The sequence below is a fragment of the Myxocyprinus asiaticus genome, chromosome 31, assembly GCF_019703515.2.
Source record: "Myxocyprinus asiaticus isolate MX2 ecotype Aquarium Trade chromosome 31, UBuf_Myxa_2, whole genome shotgun sequence".
Taxonomy (NCBI): Eukaryota; Metazoa; Chordata; class Actinopteri; order Cypriniformes; family Catostomidae; genus Myxocyprinus; species Myxocyprinus asiaticus.
This window is the reverse complement of record NC_059374.1, coordinates 17,965,221-17,981,745: the sequence shown is the minus strand read 5'-3', so window position 1 is coordinate 17,981,745 and position 16,525 is coordinate 17,965,221. Positions and strand designations below refer to the sequence as shown.

At 36.2% G+C, this 16,525-nt stretch overlaps 1 protein-coding gene and 1 pseudogene across 2 annotated transcripts; one reads left to right on the top strand and one right to left on the bottom strand.

Annotated features, from left to right (window-relative positions):
- The first annotated feature begins 307 nt into the window (after positions 1-307).
- LOC127422511 (ras-related protein Rab-34-like) lies at positions 308-7,252 on the top strand. 2 transcript variants are annotated; one of them, XM_051666100.1, is made up of 11 exons: positions 308-732; positions 1,505-1,568; positions 1,675-1,766; positions 1,905-1,973; positions 2,397-2,498; positions 2,587-2,651; positions 3,297-3,348; positions 3,442-3,523; positions 3,647-3,737; positions 4,067-4,174; positions 5,964-7,252. In XM_051666100.1, the coding sequence occupies exons 2-11, from the start codon at positions 1,515-1,517 to the stop codon at positions 6,029-6,031; spliced, it is 783 nt and encodes a 260-aa protein (XP_051522060.1). In that variant the 5' UTR covers positions 308-732; positions 1,505-1,514; the 3' UTR covers positions 6,032-7,252. The 2 variants fall into 2 exon arrangements, with proteins under 2 accessions (XP_051522060.1, XP_051522061.1); XM_051666101.1 differs by having other exon boundaries at positions 311-732; positions 1,908-1,973; positions 5,964-6,721.
- Positions 7,253-7,819: 567 nt separating this feature from the next.
- Positions 7,820-16,207, bottom strand: LOC127422512 (adenine phosphoribosyltransferase-like; annotated as a pseudogene).
- Positions 16,208-16,525: the final 318 nt, after the last annotated feature.

Below are 16,525 nucleotides of genomic sequence, written 5' to 3'. Positions count from 1 at the left end.
CTATGCAATATGATTTATTTCTTAAAATAGAATGCACCACATGTAGGATACCTTCTGTATTGCCAAGGTTGTAGAGTGAAGAGTTGTAGATTAGTGTTTGATTTTGAGTAAAACTAATGTGAATAAACCTAGCAAGATGTTTTGTTGGTAAAAACATTTTCTACTTTCAAAAGAGGGGGTTAAATATCATGCTGTTCGAAGAAGAAAGAGGAGACAAAATTACAGACAGCCTACAACTGCTTCGTGGGCTAAGGGTGATTTTGAATAATTCAGGGTGATTTTAGTCATTTTTTTTCTGCAGGGTAGACGAACAACCCCGCTCATAATATGCCAAATAACATGGTAGCCTAACCATAAGAACGGTAACAACTGTATTAACAACTGTACTACTTATGAGGCCTAATCAATAATTATATTTTGGACTGATAACGCTACGGGGCTGTAGGGGCCGATTGCTCTCCGTCTTTCCTCATTTCGGTGGGAAGAGACTGGGGTTTGGGATTACTGGAGAAGACCATCTGTATGCACTTCCCAGCACTTCCGTGGTCGGAGTATCCTGCCGTTTTCTCAGAAACTCGGGAATCGTACGCGATGGATGAATGCTAAAACCACCTTTTGTTTCCCCCATTTTCCGTTTCTTTTACTTTCCATTAACTGTTAAAGGCGTTTTTAAATCCCATTGTCTCAGGACAAGACCGGTTTACAATCATAAAAACATCTTTCCTTGCCGAGGTAAGCACACGTTTGTTTGTAGCAACAGTGTTACTACTCAGTAACAATGTTACGAAGTACTGCTTTGAGTTTGTTGCGTTTAAGAAGGAGATAATGAAGATTTAGCCTAGTTTATGTTTGTTCTTGAAATGTTACGTTTTAAATGTTAATGTTCATCAATGTACCGCGAACCACCAAACTCTTAATGTAGCTAATAACCAAAACTCTGAAGTGTGTAGCTGTAAGCAGCAAATACTGCACCAAGATAAGACGAAAAAGAAGATGAAATAAGAAAAACACCCCGCTAATAAAATTTAGGTGTTTTCTTTGTTCCCAGATTTACCTAGGGATTAACGAAACAGAGATTAGTGAGTCATCTTCCATGCTGCTCTACACTGTTTTTGTTTTGTTTTGTTGCTTCATGTGGTAACTGAACAGACCAAGTCAAAAAAATATTACTTGACATCACTGAATTAAGCTGAATACATTAGGTTACACATACAAAACTAATTTGAATGGTTTTTACAGTGTAGTAACTGAGAACTCTGTAAATTAAAACTTTACTAACCCATTTTGTACTAATTTTAAAGATGAACATTTTAAAGTCATTAGCGAAGGCCTCGTTTTTTTCTTTATTATTTCATACTCCGCAAGCATGTTTGGATGAGCCGAGCACAAGTCTAAACCTAAAAGCCAAATACTGAACAGCCATTACTCATTCCTTCCCAGTTACAGTTGTGCCATGTTATTAAAATGCCAAACTGTGATTCAGAACTTTGTGGTTATCCTGCAGAAACTTCATCATGAGTGTGCTGCCCCCTGTACGAAAAGACCGCATAATCGGCCAGCTTCCTAAGGTACATCTTTTACATTCAATGCTCTGATCCATTGTTCTGTAAGGGTGCTCCTCTGGATCATTTCCTCAAGTGTTTCCTAAAGTGCCGATATTCACTCGTGTTCTAGTGCTTCAACAAAGGTGCCGCTTTGCAGACAGAGAATGATTTCCACGGCAAGGTGAAGACGGCCTGTCAGCAGCAGAGGACTGGTACAGTGGGGTGAGATAGAAACTTTATTGCCTATAAGCCTGTTTTGCTGAATCAGTGTTCTTGGGACAATAATTTTATATTTTCTGAATTGGTAAGATGGTATGTGCAACAGTGTTTCATCTCTCGCTTTTTCTGCTGTTTGATCAGTAGGTTTAAAATCTCTAAGGTAATCGTAGTGGGCGATCTGGCTGTGGGGAAAACCTGCTTGATTAATAGGTGAGCAAAGCTGCAGAACTCAGAACTTACTCATTAATGTTTAATAGGTCAATGACATGACTCATTGTTTGTCCAGATCTATTAAATTATTCAAATATACATTCAAAATGCAATTCACACAAAACAGTTACTTGAATGCACCTCTAAAAGTCTTGGAATTTAAAGTAATGATTTTGAAATCAATGATTAAGTTAGAAGATGTACAGTCTCATAGTCAAGGTGCAAGGAAAGTACTTAATACCTTTTACTTGGTTACACCACATGACATTTTTAAAAGATTTTTCATTTTTATCATCTCAGACAACCTTATTTGTCAATGACCCTAATGACAACATACATCAAAAAATGTAAGGCAAACAGGGGCAACCTAACCACTTCATGTTCGGCTTAATATAGTAATTTAGTCTTTTTGTTTTGTTCTAGATTTTGTAAAAATGTGTTTGACAAGAATTACAAGGCCACCATTGGGGTGGACTTTGAGATGGAGAGGTTTGAAGTTCTTGGGGTGCCCTTCAGTCTACAGTTGTGAGTATGACCCACATTTCATGTCACATCTGCAGTCACAGCCATGGTTACAGTTATTCAAAGTTATTTCTTTGCTTTTATTCTCCAGGTGGGACACAGCAGGACAGGAGAGATTTAAGTGCATTGCCTCTACATACTACAGAGGAGCTCAGGGTAAAGTTACTCACCAGCACGTAATATTGAATAATACATATAATATATTATATTTTATTATAATAATAATAGTGTTATATATTGTAACTATTATTAGATAATATTAATAGTTTATTATTATTAAAGGCACATTAAGGAAGATTTCTCATTAGAAATTATGAAAATACTATTACTAAAAAATATTAATTATATTATTGAGCCAGCCAAATACCTAAAAAATATATGTCGTTCTTGCCTTACTCCTAGTCTATGGTAAGCCTACAGTAATGATTTTACATTCTTAAGTGATGGGTTTAAATTGGTGGGAAATGTCTGGCTTCTGTCATTTCTTGCATATTCACATCATGCCCGTAAACAAAGAAATCATATCCGCTCTGATATGATGTCACAGGCAACCATGTTTATACCTCAAACCATCAGATTCATCTGCACAGAAGAGGAGTGCCAAAGCAAGTGATGTAAAAAACAAAACAGTGTTTCACCGCTAGTAACTTGCAATTTTATGTTTCAACTGCAGATACCGATAGAGAACCTAATTCCGTACTGTACCTTTAATATAATATCTGAATCTAGTAATAATTACTATTGAAACTTTGTTCCTCATTTTTTTGATTGAGCCCATATTTTTAAACTTCCTGTTTCCAGCTGTAATTATTGTGTTTGATTTGACTGATGTGGCTTCACTGGAGCATACAAGGTAAATTGCATATTCAGTAACACTATCCTGTAATTTTGATTAACAATTACACAGAATGCTTCAGACAATGAAATGTATCATCCTCTCATAAAGGCAATGGCTGGAGGATGCAATGAAGGAGAATGATCCTACTAGTGTGTTACTCTTCTTGGTTGGCACAAAGAAAGATCTGAGTGTAAGTGATACTTTTTATTTTAAATCATCATAATTCAAAAAAATATAGTTAATGGACATACATAATCCTACAAGGTCTCCTCCCAGTGTATATCTATGTTACAATCAGTGTGTTTTCCTTCAGTCTCCTGCCCAGTATGCACTAATAGAGCAGGATGCCATTAAACTAGCAGATCAAATGAAAGCAGAGTACTGGGCTCTGTCCGCCTTGTCCGGTGAGTTGTTACTTAACTAGCATGCATTAGAAGTGGCGTGACACATTTTGTTGGGATGAAAATTGGATTTTAATGGCATTTGTTTTTCTGTTCATATTGATATCTTTGCCTTTGGAGACCATTGTCAGGTGGGAGAACGTGTATATGTGAACAATGTAGCATTTTACTCAACTGATACATGCAACAGTGATATTGTACTTGTGTAAAAAAGTCTTATACTGAATGTTCTGAAAGAGTATATATTATTATGGGGGGAAAAGTATTAGGGTTTACGTTTTGCTACCGATTCATTAATTTTCATTGTTTAATTACTGTTGTCATGATTTTAGGTGAGAATGTGAGAGAGTTTTTCTTCCGAGTGGCATCTTTAACTTTTGAGGCAAATGTGCTGGCAGAACTTGAGAAAAGTGGATCCAGACGTATTGGGGAAGTTGTTCGTAAGTAGAGAGCTTGACGTCTCGCAACACAATTGCACTGATTTTGCAAAAACAAAGGAAAAGGGCTACCGTCCTAAGGCCGAAACATACTCTAGGCAAGTATGTGAACACAGACGCTTCTAGCTATGCAACCTCCAATTCGTGCATAGTTGGCAAACGTTAAACGTTGCCACATGGGGTGCTCTAGCAGACATTAGAGTGAACTGTGCAACAGTTTAAAAAGAATATTACTTAGCAAGTAAGTTAAAGTCAGTATATTTACAGCAACTTACCCGAATAATAACACTTTCAGTTTAACAGCGCAGACTTTTGAAGGTAACTCTGTCAGCCTCTTTGAGTGTGAAGGTTTGTTACTGCCACAGTAACACAAAAACATGCATTAAGAATGTTTAAATGGACCACGCATTGGTAATGCTTTGGCCAAACTCTTGCATCTGCATACACATACTTGCATAAAGTTTCTGGCCTTAGAATCAAACACAACATAAAATAGCATTCACAATGCAATTAAAGGTGCTGTAAGAGATTTTAGCCGTTCTAGAATGTCAAAAAAATGTGGCGTTGGATTAGCCACACCCCCTGTTTCCAAAACCCAGCACTCCAAAGATACCAAATTAGCTTTATTGACACCGACACAGGTAGAAACGGATGTCAAAAACAATAGCAGCAAAATAGCGCCTTCAGCTGACAACTGTTATGAGCAACATGGCATAAAAATGGCATTATGCCTCAATGTTTCGTCAACGCACAAAATGATTGACAGGCAGAAATCGTCATTGTCCGCGGCCCGCAGACACTTTATTTATTTGCTGTTTACAGAATCCAGAGCTGTCTCAGAGACCGGCGAGATATCTCAGGACACTTATTTCATTAATATATTTCAGGGAGTAGTAAAAAAATGTGCACACCTTTCCATGCAAAAAAAATAAATAATCACTTACAGCACATTTCACTTACAAAATGTGACAAATTTCCAAGTGAAAAAGGATATTTATTCAAATACTGTATGTAAGGAATAATATTGAGTCATCCGGTCATTAATGCAAAATAAATCCTCATGCCATCCCAGATGTATATGACTTTCTTCTGCTGAACACAAACAAAGATTTTTAGAAGAATATTTCAGCTCTGTAGGTCTATGCAATGCAAGTGAATGATGACTAAAACTTTGAAGCTCAAAACATCACATAAATGTAGCATAAATGTAATCCATAAGACTCCAGTGGTTTAATCTATCTTCTGAAAAGATCTACTTGATTTTAGGAGAAAGCAGACCAAAATATAACTATACCAAAATATTCACTGTACATCTTGCCATTGCAGTCTTGATCATGATTTCGAGCTCGATTACATTTCCTAGTTCTTGACACATACAGTACACAGAGCGCTAGATGGCGTTAAGAAGTGTAATTGAGCTTGAAATCAGGATCGCCAAAGAGACTGCTGATGTCAATATTTATAGTAAAAAAGGAGTCAAATTTTTGTCTGTTCTCACCCAAAACCGATTGGATCACTTCAGAAGACATAGATTAAACGACTGGAGTCTTTTGGATCACTTATATGCTGCCTTTTTGTGCTTTTTGGAGCTTCACAATTTTGGTCACCATTCACTTGCATTGTTTGGACCTACAGAGCTGAGATATTCTTCTAAAAATCTTTGTGTTCTGAAGAAGACAGAAAGTCACACACATCTGGGATGGCATGAGGGTGAGTATATGATCAGAGAATTTTCATTTTTGGGTGAACTATTCATTTAAAAAGAAAATATTTAACTTCTTTCTTCACACAGAAATCAACAGCAACTCAAACAACCTGTGCACAACTTCCAAGAAGAAACAGACCACCTGTTGCCAGTAAAGAATGACCATGTGAAAATCATGAAATTTGCACAGACGTATAGTGGTACCAAAGCAAAACATATATGCAAACTTACATGTACTTGCATAGGGAGAATCTAAAGAATGAGAACAGTAGGATGGACAATATTTCAACTACAGGAATGTACAGTGAGCAGTGTGGTTTGTTTTTAATAGAGTCAAACTGAATTTCTGCTGGATAACAGAAAACATTCTTTCGTTGGATATCTTGAGGTTTTCATTTTTGTGGCAAAGCGGTATTCTCTTTCCCAAGAGGTCTATGCACAATGTATTCATTAACTCCCAAGTGTATTCTGTATCAGTGATTATAGTACTGTAAAAAAAAATTTTTGTGTTTCAAATATCCTTTCTTAGTTTACGGTTGGCAGTTATTTTAAAAGGTACACAAGAGGATCATGCATGAGTTGCACAAAAAAGCAATAAACAGTAATTATTGTATTTTTCTATATCAGATATCCTTTGTTTAAAGGGTAATCAAGATTGAAGTTATATAATAATTACTTCATCATATAGCTTCAAAATGGTATTTGCTCTAAAGATGTTATATTAGGACTTTACACAGCTGTATGCAAAGTTTTTTGTGTTTGCATTTTTTTTTTTAAACTCTAAATAAAATGGATGGATGCCTTTTCTTTGTCTTAACTGAGCCATTTATTTGAGTACAAGCTAAACCTCACAATAAACAGGTAGTATTATCAGTATTATCAAATTAGTAATGTTAGGACTGTGATTAAATATTAATGTTTTTGTTGTTGTTGTTGTTGTTTCATGTATATTGCATTCATCATGATTTTGTATTTTCAAGTTATTAATACAGATAGAAATTAAAATGTGTTAGTGGCCTCTAGTGGTAATTGTAGTGTAACAGCCATAGCAGTCACAGACCATATACTGTATGACCAAGATGACTGAGCTTATGCATTTAGTGAGGATTTGGCCTTACTTTCAAATTTAGTCCTTGGGAGTTGTGAAGACACAATGCTTATCTAAAACAATGTTAAGGGTAATGGGACAAAACATTTTAAGCCCACAAACAAAGATCCATAGATCTCTGCACAGTATCATACTCTGTATCAAAAATGCATGTTACAGCCTCTTGTTATGCATTGTTAGTGCAAATGACTTAAGGGCTGATGTCAGCTTAAAGGGATAGTTCACCCAAAATTGAAAATTCATAATTTACTCACCCTCATGCCATCCCAGATGTGTTTGACTTTTCTTTCTTCTGCTGAACACAAACAAAGATTTTTAGAAGAATATCTCAGCTCTGTAGGTCCATACAATGCAAGGTACAAAAAGCACATAAAGGCAGCAGTGGTTTAATCTATGTCTTCAGAAGCGATTCGATGGTTGTGGGTGAGAAACAGATAAATGTTTAAGTTCTTTTTAGCTATAAATTATCCTCCATGCCCAGTAGGTGGTGATATACATGAAAAATTTGAATCGCCAAAAACAAAAGAAGAATGTGAAAGTAAAAAAAAGACTTAAGTATTGATCTGTTTATCACCCACAACCATCAAATCGCTTCTGAAGACATAGATTAAACCACTGGAGTGGTATGGATTAATTTTATGCTGCATTTATATGGTTTTCAGACCTTCAAAGTTCTGGCCACCATTCACTTGCATTGTATGGACCTCAAGAGCTGAAATATTATTCTAAAAAATCTTAATTTGTGTTCAGCAGAAGAAATAAAGTCATACACATCTGGGATGGCATGAGGGTAAGTAAATGAGAGAATTTTCATTTTTGGGTGAACGATATCTTTAAATTTCACATTCCTTAATAACCCCTTCTTTCTTTATTTCTACATGTTTAACTACTGAAGTTCTTAAAAGATTGCAGGTACTGATTGTCTATCTGAGCCTGCAGCTCATTTGGAATGCAGTGGGAATACTTATAGTTTTCCTTTAGCCACTTCCCTCCATCACTGTTCTCAATGGCCACAGCAGCAATGCCTTCAAAAAAATGTAGAAATAAACTACACTGATTTCATCAAGTTAATTAAGACTATTGATAAGTGATCCTAGTGGCTATTCATTCAACAGCAGGAGCTATAACACACTTATAGAAACCAGCTGTCAAAATCCTTTGTGTTGCACGCAACAACTTGTGTCAATAACCTTACAGCAACAAGAATGTCAATAAACTCAACACCAATCATATCTTAGTTTCATTATTTATTTTAATAGTGCTTTTTAAAGGGATGATCAAAAAAACCTAAATATCAAATTCTTGGTATAGAGGAAAAACAGATGGGTGTCACCATGTTTTAGAACATCTCTTTGTGTTTACTTTATTAGGTGTTTTATACTTACCTACAACAGTAGCTCCCTGATTCTCCACCAGCTTGATAACTGCTCTCATAGTTCCTCAAGTCTCAATCCACTGGTCAACTATGAGTACATATAGACCTGAAGTAAATCATAACATGACGTTGCTGTGTCACTAAGACCAGATGCATCATATTGCAAGAGGACAATGTACAGAACTAACGTGTAACATTTTTCATTACATAGTAAATAAGGATTAAACAGAAGAGCTAACTGACAATATAGAAAACACAATGCAAACATTACATACAGAAATAGGTGATTCATTCTGGTTGTTAAAGGGATAGTTCACTCAAAAATGAAAATTCTCTCATCATTTACTCACCCTCAAGCCATCTCAGATGTGTATGACTTTCTTTCTTCGGTAAAACACAAATGAAGATTTCTAGAAGAATACTTCAGCTCTGTAGGTCCATACAATGCAAGTGAAGGGTGACCAGACCTTTCAAGCTCCAAAAATAACATGAAGGCAGCATAAACGTAATCCATATGAATCCAGTGGTTTAATCTATGTGTTTGGAAACAATATGATAGGTGTGGGTGAGAAACAGGTAAATATTTAAGTCCTTTTTACTATAAATCTCCACTTTCTCTCTCATAATGTGAAAAAAAAAGTATTGAAATAGTGATCTGTTTCTAAGTGACTGTATCACTTCAGAAGACATGGATGGATTAAACCACTGGAGTCGCATGGATTACTTTATGCTGTCTTTATGTGATTTTTGGAGCTTGAAAGGTCTGGTCATTATTCACTTGCATTGTATGGACCTACAGAGCTGAGATATTCTTCTAAAAATCTTCTTTTGTGTTCAGCAGAAGAAAAAAGTAATATAGATCTGGGATTACATGAAAGTGAGTTAATGATGAGAGAATTTCATTTTTGGGTGAACTATCACTTTAAATCAGAACTTTCCAAACATTCTTTTTCCAAAGGCAAATAGCTTCAACATCATCATCATCAGACGATGTTCAATTGTGAGATAATGACAAACTGTCATATGAATAATAGATTATATTTGTGTAAACATTAACACATATTCACAGACACACCTGGCTTTAACACCTCAACACACACTTCCATGAGTTTCTCTTGTCCAGAGTAGTCACTGTACTCTTGAGTGCAAGTTTGAACACATAATTGTCCTGCTTTTCGATTGGCTGACCCTGAAAATGCAAGAAAAAAAAAAAAAAAAAGTGTTTCAGTTATTCATTGACATCTAGATCTCTGTCATCAAGTTAGTGAACAGATACTTGGAAAAACATTTTCCAAATACTGTCATGGTTCAAAGCCAGGGTGGTAACATATAGCCTACACTTTCAAACAAAATAACATTTTCTGTGCTATTTTTCACATTTCCGAATAATAGTGAAGTCAGCAAACATATGGACTAGCAGAAATAGAAATATAGGAATTGTGTAGTGACAAAACATTTAAAAAGTGTCACATATTACAGCTTCTTTAGCACCCTTTGCCTAGATTATTCATTAACTTCATCAGGTGACACCTGGGGTGCTTTTTCCTGAAGGGGTTCTTATGTATGCTGTGAACACTATTTCAACCATCTTAACATTTTTTTATTTAATTAAATTAGTAAAAAGATTTTTTTTTTTTAATTTCCTTAATTTCTATTAATTCATTTAAAAATGTTTTTAATGGAAATTTTAGTTTTGCAAAAATAACAAATAAAATCAATAAATAAATCATACATGGACCATTTATATTTGTCTACAAAACTCATTTCAAGCATTTACGCATAAGCCTTTGGATCAAAAGGATTTTAAGATAATGAGAAAAATAGTTAAGAGGTTCCAAACTTTTGGAAGTCTATATAGAAACACAAAACTTTATTTTATATATTTAATTGAGTTTGATTCCTGCCTTCTCTCTTTTCAGATGGCTCCTAAAGTGTGTTCCAGTGCTATATTTAATCTCTTTGCCCAGGAGTTATATTTACTTTTTCAACAACATGTCAGCTGAGCTAAAAATATGGTCTTACTTTAGACTGTCTTGCCCTACAGCAACAAAAAATAAAAATATTATACCAAGGATAAAACCCATGGCATCTATTCCAGCTACTAGGTCAATGGCTTCATTCTGAAATGGTTTGAGAAGGTCCTTCACACCAGGGACGTGCAGAGGGAGGGGCTCTGGGGGCTCGATCCCATGACCTTTTTCCAAATTAATCAAAAGTGCCCCTCTCAACATTAATTAATAAACAATTATATCATGTAAAAATGCATTTTAATTAAAATTAACAGGAAAACGTGCACAAAACAGTAGCAAATTAATCACAAGAAAGTCTGAGAATTTTCCTGGTTATTTGCCCTAGTCTCTGCCATCAGACAGTCTGCATCGCTGACATAAAACCAATGCGTTGCTATGCATTGCATCTTGCTTCAGACTGGACTGACAGACAGGCATGCTGATACCGCAAGCTTGCTTGCTAACATTATCATAATATTAGCAGCATTTTGTATGCTTATCGCTGGTCGATTTTAAATTGATCGACAGGGAATGTGTTGGTAAGTAACCTACGCAAGTTCGTTACATTTCCAGACACAAGTCTTGCAAGTAAACTTTTTATTTTATATGTTATAAAGTCAATAAAGGCAAGATGCCAAACAAACAGAAATGGCAGAAAATTAAAGAAAAACTGAAGGAGGCAGCGACATGGGTGAAAAAAAGTGAGCTAATATGAGACTGATAGTTGCAAAAAGGCTCATTCATAATATGTTTACAAAGAGTCAACCTAGTCTTAATATATATATATATATATATATATATATATATATATATATATATATATATATATATATATATACAGTATATACAGGGTTGGGAGGGTTACTTTTGAAATGTATTCTACTACAGATTACAGAATACATGCTGTAAAATGTAATTTGTAACGTATTCCGTTAGATTACTCAAGGTCAGTAACGTATTCTAAATACTTTGGATTACTTCTTCAGCACTGGTAGATTTTTTCACCTGTTTTGACTATAAAAACTCTGCCAGTACAGTAAGACAAAATACACATGTTAAAAATACATTCTCTGAAAAATCTAAATATCTTACGCAGTGTTGTTTCTAAAATAAATCTAATTGATCTTGTTTTAAGGATTTTTTAAAAATATTTTTACAGGAAAAAAATACAAAAATTATTATCAAGAATATGATTTTTGCCCTAATATCAAAGGTCTTACTAGAAAAAAGAAATTATGATCTAACGTGAATTTTCTTGATAAAAAATATGATCGTGCCTGGTAACGTGCATGTAAAATGGCTAGAAATAGCATTTTAGCTTAGCGTAAAGCTGACAATTTATGACAAGTTTATTTCTATTTCTTGTGCTCCAAACTTACTTCAGACTTACTTCTCTGTCTGCTCATATGAATGTAACACATCATAAGAAAGTGTTTCACCGCTGTTCAAATGCACTTTGGATCACATCATTTATATGTATAAATGTTTTCCATCTGAAAGGACTAAATATTAAATGAAACAAATGAATAAAATGCAAAGTAATCTCTTCAGTAATCAAAATACTTTTTGAATGTAACTGTATTCTAATTACCAATGATTTAAATTGTAACTGTAGTGGAATACAGTTACTTATAGTTTGTATTTTAAATACGTAATCCCATTACATGTATTCTGTTATTCCCCAACCCTGTATATATATATATATGTATCTATGTATGTATAGTGTAACTTGCCCCTTGTTAACTAATATGGTAAATTTTGTCCTGTAGCCTAATGTTGACTAACAAAATAGGCTAATGCCTAATAATAGGAAGTATTATTGGCTTGAATATTCACCTGAAAATGACAGAATGTACTGTTTCAGCTGTCGATAATTTATGAGCCATGAAGACAGGTACAAACACCAATTTGGATGGATGACAGCTGGTGTTATAAACTGGAAGAATGCAAAACAAAAGATCAAAGAGCACAGTAGTAGTGAGTGTCATATGTTAAGTTTGATAATATGGCATGCACTTAAGAGAAATGCTCTAATCACAGCATTTGAAAGCACTGACCAAAAAAATGCTGGCAGCCAGACAGCAGGAACGACAGAGGAACAGGTCCCTGTTGTCTCATTTAATTGATGTAACATTGTTCTAGTTTAAATAAGGGAAACTTTCTGGAGCTAGTTGACCTCCTAACGAAATATGACAGCTCACTAAAGCTCCATCTTGAGTCAGTCAAAGAGCAAAAGCAGTCCAAGAAACGACCACATGTGTCTCTCCTTTCAAATCGTACATTGAATGACATCATATTAGCCATTGCTTTGTGCATTCGAAAAGTCATACACAGTAAAATCAAAGATGCATCCATTTTTTTAATTTTACTTGATGAAACCACTGATGTCTCCCATAGAGAGCAAGCATCATTTGCTGTAAGATTTGTGCATCAGATTGTAATAAAAGAGCGATTCATTCCTTTATGCCCTGTAGTTTCCACAACAGGAGAGGAGCTTGAGAAAATGGTCTTGAGGGTTCTCAATGAGAATGACCTCAGAGTGGAACACATATATGGCCAAAGCTAAGATTGGGCTGCTAATATGAGTGGTCACTACAAAGGACTTCAGTCGCGAATCCAACAGCAAAATGAAAAAGTGCTGTATGTCCATTGCCAGGCACAATGCCTAAATTTAGTACTCGTGGAATCGGACCATCTATGAAAGAGCCACCGGCTATGTTGAGGCAGCAGGTATTGATGTTCCTGATGTCATTCCTGGACATGGAAGAAGAAGAAAAATACCTGCAAAGTTGATGCACTGCTTAACATCAGCAGCTGAGGATCATGAGCCACACACACTGGAGGAATTTTATAGGGTCAGACTCTTCTACACATTTCCGGATGTCTGTTTGCAAGAGCTCCAGAGACGGTTTGAAGGGAAAGCGAACCCAAAGATGCAGATACAGACTAACAAGATCATAAAGTCACTTCATACACTGACAGATGCATCTAAATGGATGGGCGTGTTGGATCTTGAGGCCAAGGAAGCTGCTCATATCCTCTGCTGATTTTATGGAGTTGAGGAAGAAGAGCAGCTGCTGAGGGAGGTCAGAGTATTTCACTCTGCCTATAGGTTCCCAGTGAAGAGTGCCAAGGTAATGTTGGAGATTTTCAAAGAACACGAGGTTCACCTTGTGTTCCCAGCCTTATATCAACTGGTGAAAATATATGCTACCAGTTTCCACAGACACAGTGGAGCATTCATTCTCGAAGCTTAAGCTGGTCAAGTCCAGATTGAGGAGACTTTGTGGACAGGAAAGTCTGTCTGACTTGCTGCTACTTGTCATAGAGAGCAACATTCCTTCTGACAAAGAGGAAGTCATCAGCATCTTTGAATAGATGATTCCCAACAGAAGGTTAAAACTATGAGACTAAAGATCCAGTTCAGCAAGCAGTGCTGCAGTGAAATCTCCCACCTTCATCATTTGCTCTGCATGTATTTTTCCTTCTTTGTGCTTAATCAAGCTGTTATGTTTTATTGAAATCAAAGTACTGCCGCCAAATGTAAATTTAAATGTGAAATTGATAGTTTTATTGACTTTACAGTAAGTGACATACAGTAGGTGTGTCACTAGAGTACATTTGTGCATCATCTATCATAGTGTGTAATAATCTGTCCAGATGGTGATACAGTAGTTTTTTGATTTCATAATGTTTTGATTTTCCTTTAAAGATTCTTTGGATTCATCTCTCTAAAAATTGCCTTTTTGTTGTAATTATTTCTATCAATGTAAAATAAAATACCATTAGGTTATGTTAGTAGTCTCATATTCATTATTGCGTCCACAAAATGTTTACAATGTCTACCAGAGTGATAATGATAAGAATATGTAGTTATTATTAATAGTTGTAATATTGGTATTACTTAAAATGATCTCTGTGGTGATAGATAGCCCTTTTTTACATTTGAGCCACTGCCCCTGAAGAACTCTCTGCACATCCCTGCTTCACACAATCCTGGCATCAATCAGGGAGGAATAAGAGAAAACGGTGACCACTGACCAGAAATCAAAATACCAGCTATCTGTAATTGAACACATTCTAACATGCTTTAGTTTACCTTCTAGATTTGATATTGTGTGGTTGCAAAACTAGATTATTCAATGATGTTCAATGACTTACTTGAAATACTGAATAAAAAGTTAACGGTTTTCAACATACCTGTGAGTTGCTATAGAGTCTTGATGGGTCGAGCCATGCAAACTTTGGACCCTTTGTGTTTGGTGCAATTAGTGGCAAATACCAACCTTCTGAAAGACAGCTAGACTTCTAAAAAGTACCTAGTTTTCTGCATTCCGGATCGCTTCATACACAATCGAGTGCTCAGCCTTTCAAAGTACACTTATTTGACATTCGGCGCATGTGCACTGCGACTGCTTTGTGATACTCTACAGTCAACGGCAGACGCATGTGCCAGTGATGCATGCACAGACCCTCCCTGTGTTCCAAACGTGATAAATCAGCCTCCGAAGAGCACTTCGAAGGGGTTCAACTGATGGACACTTTTCTGCCAAGCGATGTACATTTAACCAGCTGCAACTGCAAACAAACTCTAGTTCTAAAAGCAAAAACATGTGACATCCCTTTATCTCTGTGTTTTATAAAAGATTTTAATTGTTTTAATGAACTTTAAAAAAACATTTTAAACCCTTTTGTTTGAAAGGTTATTGTTTGTGTTATTTTTTATAACACAAATATTTATGAAGTATACAATTCTTCATAAAGTATAAAAGTTTTAACGTATTTCTTATCGGTTTTCGTTCTAAAAGTAGTTAACTGTAAGGTAAAATCATGTTGTTGTTGTTTTTTTTTTTGTTGTTTTTTGCTTTGTTTTTGCTTTTCCTTTTCATCCCCAATTTGGAATGGCCAATTCCCAATGTACTCTAAGTCCTTGTGGTGGCGTAGTGACTCGCCTCAATCCGGGTGGCGGAGGACGAATCTCAGTTGCCTCCACGTCTGAGACCGTCAATCTGTGCATCTTATCATGTGGCTTGTTTAGAGCATTACCATGGAGACGTAGCGCGTGTGGAGGCTTCACACTATTCTCCGCTGCATCCATGCACAACTCACCACGCCCCTCAATGAGAGCGAGAACCACATTATAGCGACCACGAGGAGGTTACCCCATGTGACTCTACCCTCCCTAGCAACTGGGCCAATTTGGTTGCTTAGGAGACCTGGCTGGAGTCACTCAGCACGCCCTGGAATTCGAACTAATGACTCCAGGGGTGGTAGTCCGTGTCAATACTCGCTGAGCTATCCAGGCCCCCACAGGTAAAATCATGTTTAATGATTACTGATTAGGTACAATAACTGATGTTCATTAAAGTCAGCCTTGTGTGACTGTAATAGCGGCTCGTTTGGCTTTAATAGATGACGTTGAAGTGTGTTTAGAATGTCTGATATTTTTTAGCCCTTCAACCCTCTGATGCTCTCACTCTGGAGGGTAAACCTTTCAAAGGGATTTAGGGCATAGGGATGAGCCCTTTTAAATGAAGGCCATACTTACACTATATGGCCAAAAGTTTGTGGACACCCCCTTCTAATTAAAGAATTTGGCTAATCCATTAAATCCAGTAAAGAAAAATCTTAATGTTTCTTGATGTAATGACTTGGGCTTTGTGTGCTTCCAAATTTGTGGCAACTGTTTGGGGATAGCCCTTTTCTGTTCTAGCATGACAATGCCCCTGTGAACAAAGTGAGGTCCATAAAGAAATGATTTACTGTGTCTGGCGTGGAAGAAATTGACTGGCCTGCACAAAGCCCAGACCTGATCACTTTTGGGGTGAACTGGAACGGCAACTGTAAGTCAGGCCCCATCGACCAACATCAGTTCCTGACCTCACTGATAGCTTTGTGTCTGAATGAGAGCAAATCCCTGCAGCCATGTTACTACATACAGTATAGTGGAAAGCCTTCCCAAAAGAGTGGAAACTGTTATTACAGCAAAGGGGGAAATTGATGCCTAAGGTTTTGAAATCAAATGTTCATCAAGCACATATGGTGTCCACAAGCTTTTGGCCATATAGTGTATTACTTTGTGGCCTGTGTAAATGCAACTGTATCGCAAATTCATGGGCATTTGTATTTTGATAGTGACTTAAATGAACTACTTTTT

Bases quoted from the DNA above. Each gene is read 5' to 3' on its own strand.
- LOC127422511 (XM_051666100.1), top strand. From the start codon at position 1,515: ATGAGTGTGCTGCCCCCTGTACGAAAAGACCGCATAATCGGCCAGCTT. The intron at 3,524-3,646 runs GTAAGTGATACT...GTTTTCCTTCAG, and splicing joins GCACAAAGAAAGATCTGAGT to TCTCCTGCCCAGTATGCACT. The intron at 3,738-4,066 runs GTGAGTTGTTAC...TCATGATTTTAG, and splicing joins GGCTCTGTCCGCCTTGTCCG to GTGAGAATGTGAGAGAGTTT.